The sequence below is a fragment of the Monodon monoceros genome, unplaced genomic scaffold (assembly GCF_005190385.1).
Source record: "Monodon monoceros isolate NGI ecotype Baffin Bay Population unplaced genomic scaffold, NGI_Narwhal_1 Super_Scaffold_18, whole genome shotgun sequence".
Taxonomy (NCBI): Eukaryota; Metazoa; Chordata; class Mammalia; order Artiodactyla; family Monodontidae; genus Monodon; species Monodon monoceros.
This window is the reverse complement of record NW_021703774.1, coordinates 107403599-107418654: the sequence shown is the minus strand read 5'-3', so window position 1 is coordinate 107418654 and position 15056 is coordinate 107403599. Positions and strand designations below refer to the sequence as shown.

The 15056-nt window shown below is 43.4% G+C and overlaps 1 protein-coding gene across 3 annotated transcripts in view; it reads right to left on the bottom strand.

Moving 5' to 3' along the window:
* Positions 1-971: 971 nt before the first annotated feature.
* LOC114899253 (uricase) overlaps positions 972-15056 on the bottom strand; it is a 35871-nt gene continuing 21786 nt past the window's right edge. Inside the window, exons 6-10 of one of the 3 annotated variants that reach the window (XR_003794539.1) lie at positions 8467-8653; positions 6784-6907; positions 4732-4815; positions 2072-2247; positions 972-1022 (exon numbers count right to left, since the gene is read on the bottom strand). Coding sequence is in view for 2 of the 3 variants with exons in the window: in XM_029229809.1 (XP_029085642.1) it covers positions 2173-2247; positions 4732-4815; positions 6784-6907; positions 8467-8653 (470 nt within the window). In the remaining variant the exon portion in view is untranslated. Of the gene's footprint in view, positions 1023-1067; positions 2248-4731; positions 4816-6783; positions 6908-8466; positions 8654-15056 lie in introns of those variants that run through there. The other 2 variants (XM_029229809.1, XM_029229810.1) reach the window with 2 other exon arrangements.

Sequence of the window (15056 nt, the reverse complement as noted above, 5' to 3'; positions counted from 1 at the left end):
ACAGACTACAGGCTTTCCTGCCACACACCTAGGATATAATTTCCAATAGCTCATTTGCAACTCATTACAATAAATGTTTTAAGAACTCAGGAGAAGCAAAATGCATATATGTATAAAATAAGCCACAATTTCTAAGAATTCTGCTCTTCTTCTCTGAAACAAATACAGTGTTTCTAAAATTTATATGACCAAAACATACCGAGTAAAAAGGGCCTAATTAAGTTTTTTCTTTTTTTGTTTTTCTTTTAGGAAAAATCATGTTAGAGTCTAAATTCCTCTTTGCAGAGAATTATCAAATCAGCAGAGGAATAAAATGTACTAGCCATTTGGCCATGCAAGTTACATGATGTAGAAGCACATTTTGTAACATGAGTAGTCAATATAGCACAAAACATTCCTTATCACATTACTTCATCCTTCTTATCTCATGTTCTTTGCAAGTAGGCAGCAGCTCGAGAATGGCCTGTGGCACCTTCTACGGTTTGCTGCTCTCAGACCTCCCATCTCTCACCTCATCCATAAAGTCCAGTGATGACTTTCCATGTAGGTCTAACAACAAATGAAAAGAAGGCAGGATTTTTCATTTAACAAACACAGAAATTTCTATGTGTCAGGCATAAATACTACCATTGCTCTTTACAAACATTAATTCATTTAATCCTCAAAAAAACCTATGAGGTAGGTTCTATTTTCATATCCATTTTACAGATGAGGAATCTTGTCACAGAACTAGTAAGAGATGGAGCCAGGATTTAAATGAGTTTGTGCAATCAAACACGGCACCATACCGCCTTAAGTGGCAGTATCATAAAGGTGAATGCAGAATTATCAAATAATACTAAATACTCTTAGGTAAGTATTTATTAAAAATGAAGACAAAGGGCTTCCCTGGTGGTGCAGTGGTTGAGAGTCCACCTGCCGATGCAGGGGACACGGGTTCGTGCCCCGGTCCAGGAGGATCTCATGTGCTGTGGAGCGGCTGGACCCATGAGCCATGGCCACTGAGCCTGCGCATCCGGTGTCTGTGCTCCGCAATGGGAGAGGCCACAACAGTGAGAGGTCCGCGCACCGCAAAAAAAAAAAAAAAAAAAAATGGAGACAAAAAGTTTAAATAAATAGAGATTTTTAAATGGAGGTAGGTTATCTAGAATGTTCATGTGCACAAGTTTTTGTCATGGATTGCTAAAATTATAGTTTATGAAGCTTTATGGTATATATACAACAGTAGTGTTAGATAACTGATACAAAGATAACCACCACTCAGATCTGCATACATCTTTAAATCATCAGTTAAATTTATTTCCCTGATTATAAAATTAATAAATGTTCATATCTGGAAGATTCAGAAAATCACATGACAAAAAAAATAAAAATCACTCATAATCCCACCATCCAGAAATCATCATTGCTGATGTTTTCATAAATATAGTCTCTAGTCTTTCTATATGTATATTCAACCACCTGGGTATTGACTTACCACTTATTAAATGTGGCTCTTTGTGCCAAAGTGATGCATTATTCAAAGACAAACCATTTACACTTTTTTCAGTGCCTCAGTGTATACTAAATATTCTTTAAGGGTTGTAAAAGTCATAAAACCAATACATTAAGATTACAAAAGTACTTTTAGAGTGGAAATATAGTCCCAATGATACATATGCTAAAGCATTCTTAAGAACTTAAGTATTTAGTCTAATTGAAGTCACAATGGTGATATTTTTCAAAATATGATATTATCATTACATTTTCGGCATTACCAAGGAGCAAGTTTTAGCATCAGTAGGATGAAAACAATGCTGACTTCTTAAATTTGTGCACAAAATTAACTGGTATCACACCTCCATTGATTCGATTATCTTCTTAATGAATGGATTTTAAAGCTTCTCTAAGATAGGAAGGAACAAGACCACTGAAATACTGATTTATGATTTTTCTAATACTGCTCAGCATTTGTGAAGTAAACTGTGTCCACAAAGCATGTTATAATTACTAATTCTGAAACACCTTGCTGAGCTAGGTATAGAAGAATTCTTTCATGTAGGCACGAAATGAACGCTATAAATCAACATACTAGGTTGAAATTTTGCAGGGCTACACACTATGATTTCCAGCATCACAAGTGGCTTAAGGAAGGCCTCAACTGAGAATGGACTCCCACTGGTGGCCACAATGTTACAGCTTTGAAGTCAGCTTCCTCTTGACTGTACCAGTAATTCTGCCATATGGATTGTCTAATGGTAGCAAGACCTGTAGAAAAACCACATGGTAAATTCAGAGGCATTAAAACAGACCTACCCTTTTTTCTACAAATCAATATGAAATCAACAACAAAAAACAACTTGCTAAGCAGGAAACTGTATAGGCCCTACAGTAGTTACTTCAAGCAAGGTAATACCTTACTTTTCTGGCAATAGTTGAGACATGAGGCGATTTTCCAGAAAATTAAAGAGTTGTTTGAAAAATTTTAATCATCAGGATGTAAATGTTTCTCAAATTCATTACATTTCCCTGCTTTTTAAACAGAGTGTGGTGAACATAATATGGCCTTTGCTTGATGACTCGCTCTGAACATCAATCATTGTCAATGCTAAATACTGCCATGCCCTCAGGAACATTTGAGGTCCTCAGGGCTCTTAGCCCAATGCTAAATGGCTCCAGACAGCTATGCATTTACAGTTCTTCTGTCTTCCCACCCTGTCATTTGTCACTTCTCTGCTGTTCTCAGTGTGTCCTGACTCACTGAGGGCTTCTCATATGTTGCCCTCACTATGTACACACCTGCCGAGTGAGGGCCCGAGAGTGGCTCTGGCCATCCCCAGAGAGCAGACACAGACGTGGGGACAGCTTGTTCAGCCACTCGGGTGCCTTTATGCGGAGCCCTGGCCCAAAGGGACTCGGGCCTTCCTGCCTCCAGGTCTCCAGAGGAAGCTTCGTGTCTTACTTCTTGAGCAAAAGACACCGTGGCCTCAGTCTGCTGGCACACCTTCGAGCTAGGATCACTGCAGGCCCGAGGCATCAGGGGGCTCTGGGAGACCCTCCTCTCTCCATAGGGGCTCCTGAGTTAAGCACTGCTCTAGTCATGATGCCTGACCCTTTCTCTGTTTGGGGCCCATTGGTTTCACCTTTGTTGAACATGGCCAGGTCCCTTTCCTGCCCTTTAGAAAGTAATCAGTCGGGACTTCCCTGGGAATCCACCTGCCAAAGCAGGGGACACGGGTTCGAGCCCTGGCCTGGGAAGATCCCACATGCTACGGAGCGACAAAACCCGTGCGCCACAACTACTGAGCCTGCTCTCTAGAGCCCGCGAGTCACAACTACTGGGCCCGCGCACCACAACTACTGAAGCCCACGTGCTCTGGGGCCCCGTGCTGCAACTACTGAAGCCAGCGTGCGTAGAGCCCGTGCTCAACAACAAGAGAAGCCACTGCAATAAGCCTGCTCACCGCAACTAGAGAAAGCCCATGTGCAGCAATGAAGACCCAACACAAGAAAAAAAAAAGTTCTGGAAATGTATAGTAGTAAAAAAAAAAAGTAATCAGTCAAAAAAGTCTTTACATTCTAATTAATGGCATTCTGGGAATCTACATCCTCTCCTTCCTCTGAAGTAAATAGTGCTGCCTCTCCTTCAGCTGAGTGGACAGCAAGTGGGATCAAGATTGCACTCCTCTTTAACTCAGGGCCTTATACCAGCTACACCTGGCACCCGAGCATGACCTTAGGTACCCAGCACTGCTCCCCAGCCTCCAGCTCCAGCTGTAATGGTACAGAGCCCGATGGAGCCATCAACATAATTTGCAGAACAGAAACAAGGTACCTGGCCAGGGGGGCTGTGACTAATAAGGCTCCTGGATCAGCAGGCCCAGAATGTAGGACCTTTTGGACTCCCTTCATTGGCCTTTATCCACCAAAGGATATGAGCAGCAGGGCCATGGTAATAGACAGTCCCTTCCTATCTCACTCCCCCTACACACTAAAAGCAGCCAATAGAATGGTGTTTTTTTAGCATTCTAGAAGCCCATGGGAAGATGGATCAAATAGAGAAAACCTGCCATTCTGAGAGTGGTCCAGCTGGGGAAGGGACAGTTCTGATCTCCCAGGACTGACCACAGCAGGCTACCTGTTGGGACTTCAGGCTGGCTAGTCAGACACACTGACTTGTTTTTGCATGGCTGAAAACAAGTCAGGGTAAGTGCTTTTTTCAAGGCAAGGTTTCCTTTCAAAAAATGAACTTCCTCATCTTGCCTGCTGTAATTGCAACTAGAAACACAAATATCTTCATTTTTTTGTGTGTATATTGTATTCCACTTAAATTGACTACTTAAAAGTTAAAGATGATAGAAGAAAATGAAAATAGAATCTTTCTTTTCCTCCTCATTGCTTCATGATAGAAGAATAATGGAGCTGTGACCTTCTGTGGCAATTTTCAGAGAAGTAGATCTCAAAGCTATTTCCTTGGACACACTGTTCTTTCTTTGTCTTTTACTCTCTGCAACTTCCAACCTTCCTTTATAAATAAGTATTCATCCACTTCTAGCATGCTCCAGCCTCAGATAGTGAAAGGCCAGAGTCTAAGAGGGCTCTAAACAGTGGCAACTATAAATATTCCAAAAGCAAGAGCTGTTAGGAGTTGTGACAGGGGATAGTATCATCCCAAGTTTATAAAGAGGGGTAAAGAGGGGTAAAGACTGCGTGGGGGGAAACGTGCTTTAAATATGTTTGAAGTTCTCTTACCTCTTCCCTGTTGATCAGTCCCATTTGGGACATGTCTATGGTAAAGTAGTGAATATTTGGCAGGCTGATTTCCATAGCTTCTATCTGAAATCCACAACAATATGCATTACATGGGGAAACTGTGAATCTGTCTCTGTTACTCCTTCCCCACAACTACCCACTAGCTCATTACTCAGATTCTACCTGTCTCTGAGATGTTCCTCTGATGTTCCCCTACTGCTTGACACGGTTCTCTCCCGCTAGTACTATTATTAAATGATGGACCCACTCTTCTCTCTATGTATGAAATCCGTTTCTCAGAAAAGTAAAATCTCCTTGGGTCAGAAACCTGGGACATGTGCAGCATCCAACTGGCCTCCTGGTGCTGGCTCGTCAACCTCTTAAATTCCCTCTCCATCCATTCCCTCCTCTCCAGGCTTATCCCTAACATTTGCAGGCCCTGGAGTAAGAGTATAATTGGACGTCCCCATACAGATGTTTAAAGATTTAAAAGTTATGAATCAAGCTAAAATACTTTCAAGTGAAATATGTTCTGTCCCTCTAGCTTGACAAATATTCCTTCATCACAATCTGGAAGGTCAGGATCGAATTTAAAATTCTCTGATTCCTTGCAGCATCATGCCAGGACCTGGCATCATGGGAAGAGCCAGCCCTCAGCCCTGGCCATCCCATCTTCTCTCTTGGACTCATGTGGGTGGTTACCCCAGCTTGCATGTCAAGGCCCATTCATACCTCTAGCAAACATCTGCCCCTTTTCTCACTCTCGGGCTTAAGGGTACACTGATGGCATGACCTGCACTCTAGGGGATAGATCTGGGGAACAGGCTTGCACAGGTTCTGGGAGTAGTCTCAGGGTTATTTGGGCAGGACATTCTGGGATGTAAACATCCAGAGAATGGTCTAGAAAGGGAAGCATGGGCTCCTGAAGTGTTTGTTGCCTTGGTCCCACCAACTCCTCATCCAGTGGAGAGAGGCATAGCTAGAGGAGGGCTTGGAGGGGGTGTGTGGGCCGTGGCAGAAGTCCCTTGTGCCCAGGTCTAAGGATGGCACTGTTCCTCTCCATCCCATCATGGCCTTAGTTCACATCCTCATTGCCAGTTTTCTGCAACAGCCTCCCAACAGGTCTCCTTGTCTATGGCCCATCATCCCTTTAATCTATCACATGTCTTTCAGAGTGGTCTTTCTAGAGTGCAAATCTGGTAGCGCCACACCTTGCTTAGATCCCTCAGTGGCTCCTAAGAGTTTTCAGGGTAAAATACAGACTCTACAGAGAAGCCCACAAAGGGCTTCCCAATCTGCTTCCCAACTCATCTCTAGGCACGTGGAAAGACTTTCGCTCCTGGAGCTTCACTTGTGGCGAAACTCAGCAGTAAATGACTGTTCCATGCTGCCTCCTGTCTCCATCCCTACCCCCTCCCTCACCCTTGAGTATGAACTCAGATAACCCCTACCTGCCCCTTAAGACTCAGCTCAAATACCTCTTCCTCCAGAAAGCCTGGCTTGCACTATCCCCTACACTGGAGTTAGGTGACTTCCTCTGAGTTTCCATAATATTCTATTCTCTATTGAACTGTAAGTTTAATTATTTTCTTCTTTCACTTAATGATGAACTCTTTGAGGGTAGGGAGGATGTCTAATTTATCTCTGATTTCCTCATGTGCTGACAGAGACATAATAACCATTCAATAATATCGAATGGATGGATGGATGAAATCTCTCTGCATTTATCCTTCATTCTCTGGCTCTCCTGAAACATAGACCCTTGGGATAATTACCCCTCCTTCAGGGCATTTGAGTGTCCTAAATTGTAGCAGGTTGAAGAGACTCAGAATTTTCAACAAAACTAAAGAACTACAGCAGTGGCCTGTGTTTTCAGGTCAGACAGATTTTTACATTTTTTTATTCTCTTCTCACTTTCTATAACAAGCTTTTGAGCAACAACAGATGTCATTTTTCATGTGTCTTCCACTTTCTTATTTTAACTCTCTTTCTCAGAGCTGACAGGAGACACAAGTTCTCTCAGTCCTCGGAATGGCAAGTGACAAAACCTACCTCAGGAACCTGGTTCAGGGAGAGCACCTGGATGTCATAGAGGGTCTTCTGGATAGAGGGCGAGTACTCGCCTTTGTCATAGGGTCCAGCAAATTTCTTCAGGACAACGTCCCTAACAGTGTCCCTAAAACACAGAAAAGAGAACTGAGGGCCCTCACAGGGTGGTCTTTGGGGAACGTATTATGAAGCTAAGAAGCGGTACCCTCTCTGTCTCCCCAAAAACAATTTTATTGCTGGTTTTAGAGAGGATTAATATCCTATAATGCCAAAAAGAAAAAAAAAAAAAACACCCTAACTTCCCATTTCCCTACACACACACACACAAGTCAATAAACCTATTGAGCCTAACTAGGTTATCTTCATAATCTGGCACCAGGGCCCAGTGGGCCTTCCAGGGTAAGTTTCCCTCCATGCTGGAAGAATTTTTGAAGAGGACTTCCTAGTATTCTAATCTGCTTGGCTTGGCCCGTTGCTTGAATTGCTGCATTTTCAGGGGGTATTACCGTGTCAGGCTGTGTGCTAAGTATTTTATGTAATTACTTCATTAAATTCTCTCAATATACCTGAGGCAGGTACTATTATTATCTCCAGTTTAGAGATGAGGAATCTGAGCTAAATGATCTACTCAGTCCCCCTCCTTAGTGGGAGGCCCAGCTTGTACCCCGACTGGCTCAATTTCGTGCTCTTTTCAACATAAATACATCAGACTGCTGCCCATGGGGAACACTTGAAAAAAGGAGAAAAAAAGATTGAGGTGAGGTTCTCTTCAAGCATTTCCAACCTATCACATAATAAAAGGAGCAGAGTAACACTCTGCCCGTGGGAGGAAGCTACCAGGGGGCAGATTCCAGCTTATCACAGGGTAGAAGTTTCTAACAATTAGAGCTTCAGCAAAGGAATGAGATACCTGCTCAAAAAGCAAACTGGGATTCAGAGGCCTAATCACTGCTTGTTGAGGATGTTAAAATAAGAGTCATACCTTACAATGCTAAAGCATTTATCATTTATAAAATGCTTCTGTAACTTCATCTCATTTTGAGTTTAGCCTAGGGTGGCCGCTTGTCCCAGTTTGCCTGGGACCAAGGGGTTTCCTAGGACATAGGACTTTCAGTGTTAAAATCAGGAAAGTCCTTGACAAACTGGGACAAGTTGGTCAGCCTGGTTTAGCCCTCTCTGCATCTGCCATGAAGTAACAAGGCCATTATCCTCATTTGATCCCGTGTTTCTTAAAGTGTGGCCTTTGGTCCAGCAGCATGAGCATCACCTGGGAGTTTGTTAGAAATGCACGTTCTCAGGCCCCATTCCGGGCCATAGAATTAGAACCTTTGGGGTTGGGCTCAGTGATCTGCAGTTTAATAAGCCCTCCAGGTGATTCTGATACACAATCATGTTTGAGTACTACTGATTTAGTCAATTAAAAAAACAGAGGAGCAGGGAAATCAGGTGGTCTGCTCAAGGTCATTATAGCTAATAGCATCTTAGCTAATAGTACAGATTTACTAACTCAAAGTAAGACCAGTATTCTTCCTGTTATCCATCAGAAGGGATGTCTTACAATGGGGAGGCGGAATTGAATGGCTTCCAAGTTTCCCTTTCAGATGGAAGACTCCATGAACTCTGGGCCCCTGGAAAAGAGGGCGGACACTACCTCCACCAGCGCCAGGCCCTAGCACTCGTTCATACCAGGTGGCCTCAAAGTCCACGTCTCTGCCCTGGTGGTAGCGCCACTTGCAGTACACTTGGGTGGCAAAGCACCGGTCCTTCACCTCAGGGAGGGTGGTGAACTGGTCCCTGATGAATCCTTCAAATCCGGACTGGGTTGTTTTCAAGACTTTGAGGTCTTTGATTCCAGAATTAATGACTGGAGGTCCTGTTTTACGTCAAAAGGTAAGAGGGGATGAGGTCATAAAGAAAACAGTGCCTTCTTACTGCCTAGCCCTGAGGATCCTGGTCATTAAAACGTGGCACACTACATTTGTACAAAGAGCTACATCCCTGCCTGTGTTTTCTCTCTCCCTGTATCCTCTGAAGTCCACATGATGAAGACGGTGTGCCTTTCCCTCTCTCTGAATTCCACAACTCCCTGCCTTCTCATGCCCTAGGAGAACTTATGGTCAGAGACTAAACGTCCATGCTGTGTTGAAGCCCACAGGAACAAATATCTTTTTCTCAGCTATGTGCAGAGGTATCTTCTAGGCCAATTACCTTCCACATTTTGAGCTCCATCTCATTCAGCAGGCAGTCATGCTGGAATGAGTTAATAAACTCAAAAGCAGCTCCTCTGTCTGCTCTTGTGACGCCCTTTACTGGGGGTGGTCCTCATGTGGATTGTCTACACTGCTGATGGCTCCAATCACCACCAGACCCCTCAGTTCCCTTGCGTTTATGAACTCAGCAACACCAGAAAATTTCATGAATAGGTAGCATCGTGGGCCTGGATGAGCCTAAATAGAGACTGGGAAGATGAGGTCAGTGACCCATGAGGTATAGATTGCCTATGTGGATACTCATAAAGGCCTTTGTTTTTTGGCTGAACTGAGAAGGCACAAAGTTGCCTTGTGGGGACCTGGGCGGGGTGGGCAGAGTTGCAAACAATGGAGGAGATGACATGGCTCTCCGGCCGTCCCTACATTACCTCATGAGGTGCATCAGGGAGGTGGAGCGGAGAGAGGCATAATCAATCTGAAAAAGCTGTTTACTTATGCCTGGCAGTTCTAGGTCAGGGCCCAGATGACAGGTAGGGTACCGAGTTAGTGAGGGGAAGATTCTCTCTTTCTTTTTCTATGTGGAACACACTGTAGTTCCAGCAGTTTGGTGAAGCCTGAAGAACACATGGCACCAGGTGACACGCTGGGAAGCCCCAGGGTACAATGTCTGTGGAAAGCAGCCTTCTTCCCAAGGAGGAGTGGCAACTGGCACAGCAAGTGCTGGGCAGAGCCAGTGAGGCAGCTGTTGTGCTCACTGGATGCAAACGTCTCCCTGAGCACGCGTGAGACAGCCCTCCAGGCTGGGAGGAGGTAGGAAAGTTTGGCTGGAGAGGTACAGCAGTTTTGTAGTGAGAGAGCAACAAGGTCAGGGAAATTCGGGAATTAACTTCACCATGGCCTTATTTGTATGTGCAGGCTGGTGAGGCCAGGACACTCAGGGGGCACTTGGGTACAAACTCCCAAAAGCATAGTCAAGGCAGAATGACTTAGATCACCTCTTTTCAGTCTTGAAATTAGTCCAGACTAATATCTGTGCTTTTTGACCTGTTGAATCTTAAGCCAAGAGCTGGAGGTATCAGGCATCACTACGTTATACATGGTCTTAGTTGAAGAATAAGAATGTAACCCACAATCCTCAATTAAAATCCAGGGCAGCTCTTAATAATCCAATGGTTTACATCATCCTGTGTGATTTCTATTGCTGTGGTTAACTCAGGAGTTGTGGACTTTCAGAAGTAGGTAAATAATGACTATATTTTGATATTTTCCCAACCACATGTGTGTACCTGCCAGAGAGAGCAGTGGCCATAGTTAGTGGTAGATTTGCTGATTAAATATGTGCTGATAAAATAAGGTGTTCTGGTCACAGTGTTCTAGGATAATGTGGTAAGAGAGAAAATGGTATTTTCTCAATTGGAAAATACTGAAGTTCTCATTGGAAGCTATATCTGAATCAGGATCAAGAGAAAGATACCAGCAATGATTTCATGCCTTAGGTTGGCTGGGTTTATCAGATTCTAAGTGTTATCAAGACACGATTCTGCAAAATCAGCATTTCTAACAGTGTACAGCTGACCCAAGTGAGTCTTAAGTCTCAGACCCAAGAGAATTGCAGAAGCAATCAATAAGTATCCGTTAAATGAATGAATGAGTGCAGTAAAATTGACTCACCTTAACAACTTAGCCTTACAACTTAGTGTCTTTTTCTTCTAGACAGTTCTCCTCCATCAATCTTTACCATTTCCCTTCCTGATCTGCCCCCTCCCCTCAACCCTCACACACAGACAGTGTGACAGGGGGAGAAGGGGAGGGCATCAACACTGAATGAGAAGGTCCTGACTGCCAGCATGCGTTCTAGTCGTATGGCTAGACACTGGCAGAGGTGGAGTTTGAACTCAGCACCCCATTACGAGATTTCATGCTTTTCTTCCCCCTTTTTGGATCACTCCCCATCCTCAAAATGTTTCCTCCTTCCTTTAACTCTCTCTTCCCATTTCTGTAATAAAAGAGGACTTTCCAAGAGACAAGAAAGTTGCCACCGCCATTCCGCAATGTGCATTCAGGGCTCAGACAGAGCCCCCAGTTGAAAAATATCATCCCCGTTGGTTTGACATGAAGACTGAAGCATCACTTTTAGAAATGACCCCATGTGTCTTGAAAAATTTTATCATTTTAAAATTTCCTATTGAAATACCAAGACCCCTTAGAGGAGTGACTCCTTAAGCCTTTATAAACTAATATCATAATTTACTTCCAACAGTAATCCCTTCTAGAAAAAAAAAATCCTATAGAAATGAAACTTGAATTTGTAATCCGAAGTGGGGTTAGAACAAGTAGTGGGAATCCTCGAAGGGGGATAAAGAGAAGTCAAGGGAAACCAAAGGCAAACTTTATCTATTTCCGCTTTTCCTATACAGCTGGCCTTCATCACCAGCATCTATGTGAGCCAACCAGACTTTGAATCCTCAGTTGTCTCAATCATAAAAGGATTTCCAGATGCAGGGTTACATATGTTTGAGTCCACAGTCTTGGGACTCAGGTTCCTTGAATTCAGCCTCAGTACTCTCCATGCCTCTCCTCCCCTATTTATGGGCAGTATTTCCTTGATAGAATGACTTAACCTCTCTCTACCTTAATTTTCTCATCTGCAGGAGATGACAATCATAACTATTTCCTAGAGATGATAGATGTCTAAGATGATACACATAAAGGACTTAGTAACTTAGTAAAATGGCTGTCCAGGAGGAAATGCTCTATAAAATTATTATGATGATTTTGCCCTAATTGACCTTTTCTTATTGACATCAACTCCCTGTAAATACTTCCCATGTTTCACAAAGGTTCATTGGGTTCTGAAAACTCCTTCTGACATGCCATCCCTATCCACCTCCAGCCCTGTGCTGAGATGTGTATTGATCTTTGGGGAGTGTCAGTCTGCTAGGCAACTTTGAAATGATCTACTTTCTTGCTAGAATCTGAAAATGGAGAAAGCAGTTGCATTTTCTAATGTGTTTTGACCTCAGTTTCACGTGGAATAAAACATCTCGCGTTCTCAAAGACAGTTCACTACTGCCACAGTTTAGGCAGAACGCAAAGCATCTACTCTGGTGTGCTCATCATTCTATGAACAACGACAAAAACCTATTCTCTCTGAATGTGAAAAATACATTTTCTTGGCACGCTTCAGACACCCTGGATGAAATCTGGGCGCTTATTTTATCTTCCCTGTTGGCGGTGCCCCAGCTTTCTGAACACTGGTAGGAACCTGCGCCTTTCAAATTCATGGGCCCATCAACTAAAAATACGATGCTTCACACACTCTTAAAAAGATTCCAGTTTAGACTAACAAGAAGTAATTCAGCCCAAAAGACTGTCCTTTTCTAGGTTACTTCCTATGAAACCACTTAATCAGCTCTTTTTTGCCTTTCTGCCATGGTTATGGAGTAACGCAAAAGGAAGATTTTCACATTTTACTTTGCTAGAACATAATCTTTTCTAACTTTCAGTGTCCTCCTACACGCTTAACAGATTGTGGTTTATCTCTCAGAGAAGCATACATCCTACCCCTTCAGGTCTCTAAGAAACTGCAAATTAATAGAAACTAAGCCTGATTCCTTACCTACGCATCAGGTGTCACAAAGCACAAAGCTTTACCGAGCCAAGAAAAAAAAATCCTGTCATGAAGGGGGTAATTGCTTCCACACTTAACACCTCCAAAAAGGACACAAATAGCTAAAAGGAGGATATTTTAAAACTATATTAAATCATTCTAGTAGAAAACCTCAAATTTGTAAAGTGCTAGAAAAAGTGAAGATCAATTAAATATCATTTGCCTTTGAGAGTCCATTTAGCTCATGGAGGCAGGTTGAAAGCTCCCTGTGTGCAATTCTGGATGGGGAGAGATGATGCCACCCAGATGGAAGGAAGTTAACTGGGTTTTTGTACAATGAGGTGATGATCAAGATGATTTTTAAAAATCTTGTGCTTGCCAAGAACTTTTATTTTGGAATAACTGAAGAGTGTCTTAGTCTTGATATCAAAATGACACAAGCAGCCTTCTTGGCAGTGGCCATCTCTGTCCTGAGTCTCCCACTTTCCCCATCTCATTTCTTCCATCTGCCCTGCTTGACACCTCTTAAATCTCTTTTCCTCCAGGACTTTAGTTTTATCAATCCCCTTCCTAAAATCTTCCTCCTACCCCTACTAGTCTCCATGTCAATAGATTTCTTTTTTCACCACTACAAGACTGTATCTCTTATTTGAAACCTCTTCTCTATTTTCCATTCCTCTATTTGGTTATGCTTGAGTTGAATTTTTATAATTAGTGTCAGATTGGGAGAAATCTGATGCTTAAAGAATTATGAATTATAATTCTAATTGTGTGTGTGTTGGGGGGGCGGGTGTTGGGGAGATTCTCTGCTTAGTTCAACTAGTTTAAATTAGTGACTCAACCATCCCAGTGACTTCAAGGCTTGGCTAAGCTTGTAGTTCACAGAGACTCACAGAGAAACAGTTTGGAAGATCGAGGTTCCATATAACACCTACATCAACAGCCTGTACCGCACATGCAGAGCCTAGCTCTCCTCTCGGAGCTGGGGAAGTCACAAAAATAACACCAGCCCTCATCCCTTTGGTGAAAAAATTTCTCTCTCTCTTCCAGATTCTCCCATGGAACTAGCAGACTTTGAAACAGCTAAAAGAACACTTAATGATGTAGCTTAAAAAGACACCCTAGGAAAAAATAGTGTAATGGGAGTTTTATAGCAATTCTCAGGGCCTAAAGTGGGTGCTTCAGATTCAGTAGGCTTTCTATAAATGTTTGTTCAATTAATAAGAATTAATCCAGTCCACCAGGAGAAACCCAGTTACATATCCTGCTGGGAAAATTTGCAGGCTGAATGGGTGATTAAGTACATGTGTTTGAGGGGGAAGAATTCTCACTATCCTAGCCATCCCCCCACAAAAAGCCCTACTTAGAGGCTTGTAACAACAGCCTTCAGCATGTGAATTGGGGTGTGTGTGTTGGTGTAAGATGATTATTTTCTTTAGTTAAGCCTATGCAAGGGCATTTCTTATGACAGTGATTGTACACTGAATCACCTCATGATATCTGCAGTTTTAGCTCCTGGAAAATAAGCAAATTAAGAATTAAACTTTGTTACCAAAAAAAACCGGCATAGACCCCTACTCTCCAAAGAGGGACAGAGTACAAATGTCATCTTCAAATAGACAACACAGGAAGATACACTCAGGAACGTGTGCACACATACCGCACACACCCAAGGCAGCAGATGCCTCTTTCCCTGCTGACCCCTGCCAGCCCCCGCATGCTATGGGAGGGGGGAGGTGCTGGACTCCAGACAAGTCAAGCTGGAGCTCTGGGAACACTGCCACAGTGATCACAACACCCTGAAGTTTTCTGCAGAAAGAAAAAGCTTTGGCCTGATTCTGTTGATTAGTTTCCTCCCGGTAGCAGCCAGGTGACTAGAATTCAGGCTGATGATAGCTCCTGGTAATTCCTGGAAAGAACAAGGGTGTGAAGAGCAGCCTGTATTCTTCCTAGGATCAGCTGAGCCCTATATTTGGCCACTGCACTTCCACCTCCAGGGGTCTGCTAAATATTCTTGCAGAGGGAGGTCACCAACGATGCCTACTTGCCAAACTGCACACGCTCTTCAGTCTTCTTCTAAACCGAACTTCTTAACCTTCCTGTGGCGGAGACCACTAGCAGGTCCTCTTCCTCCTGGGTCCCCGGCTAGACTACATCTCCTGGCCTTCCTTGCAGTTAGGTGTGGCTGTGTGGTTGGGTCCTCTTCATCTGATGTGCTCTGTGCTACTTCAGGCCTTGAGCAGTTTCGCCTCCTCCTTTTTTTCTTGAAGGTCTTTTCTTCTCCTCGTTGTCTGGTATGCGGAATCTATTCTGAAGGTGATCCCAGAAAGTGAGGATCAAAACTGTCTGGTTGCATCAACCTGGATTCCTGAATAACTTCCTGGAGAGGAGCATCCTCCCAACACACACCACACACACACACACACACACACACACACACACACACACACACACAC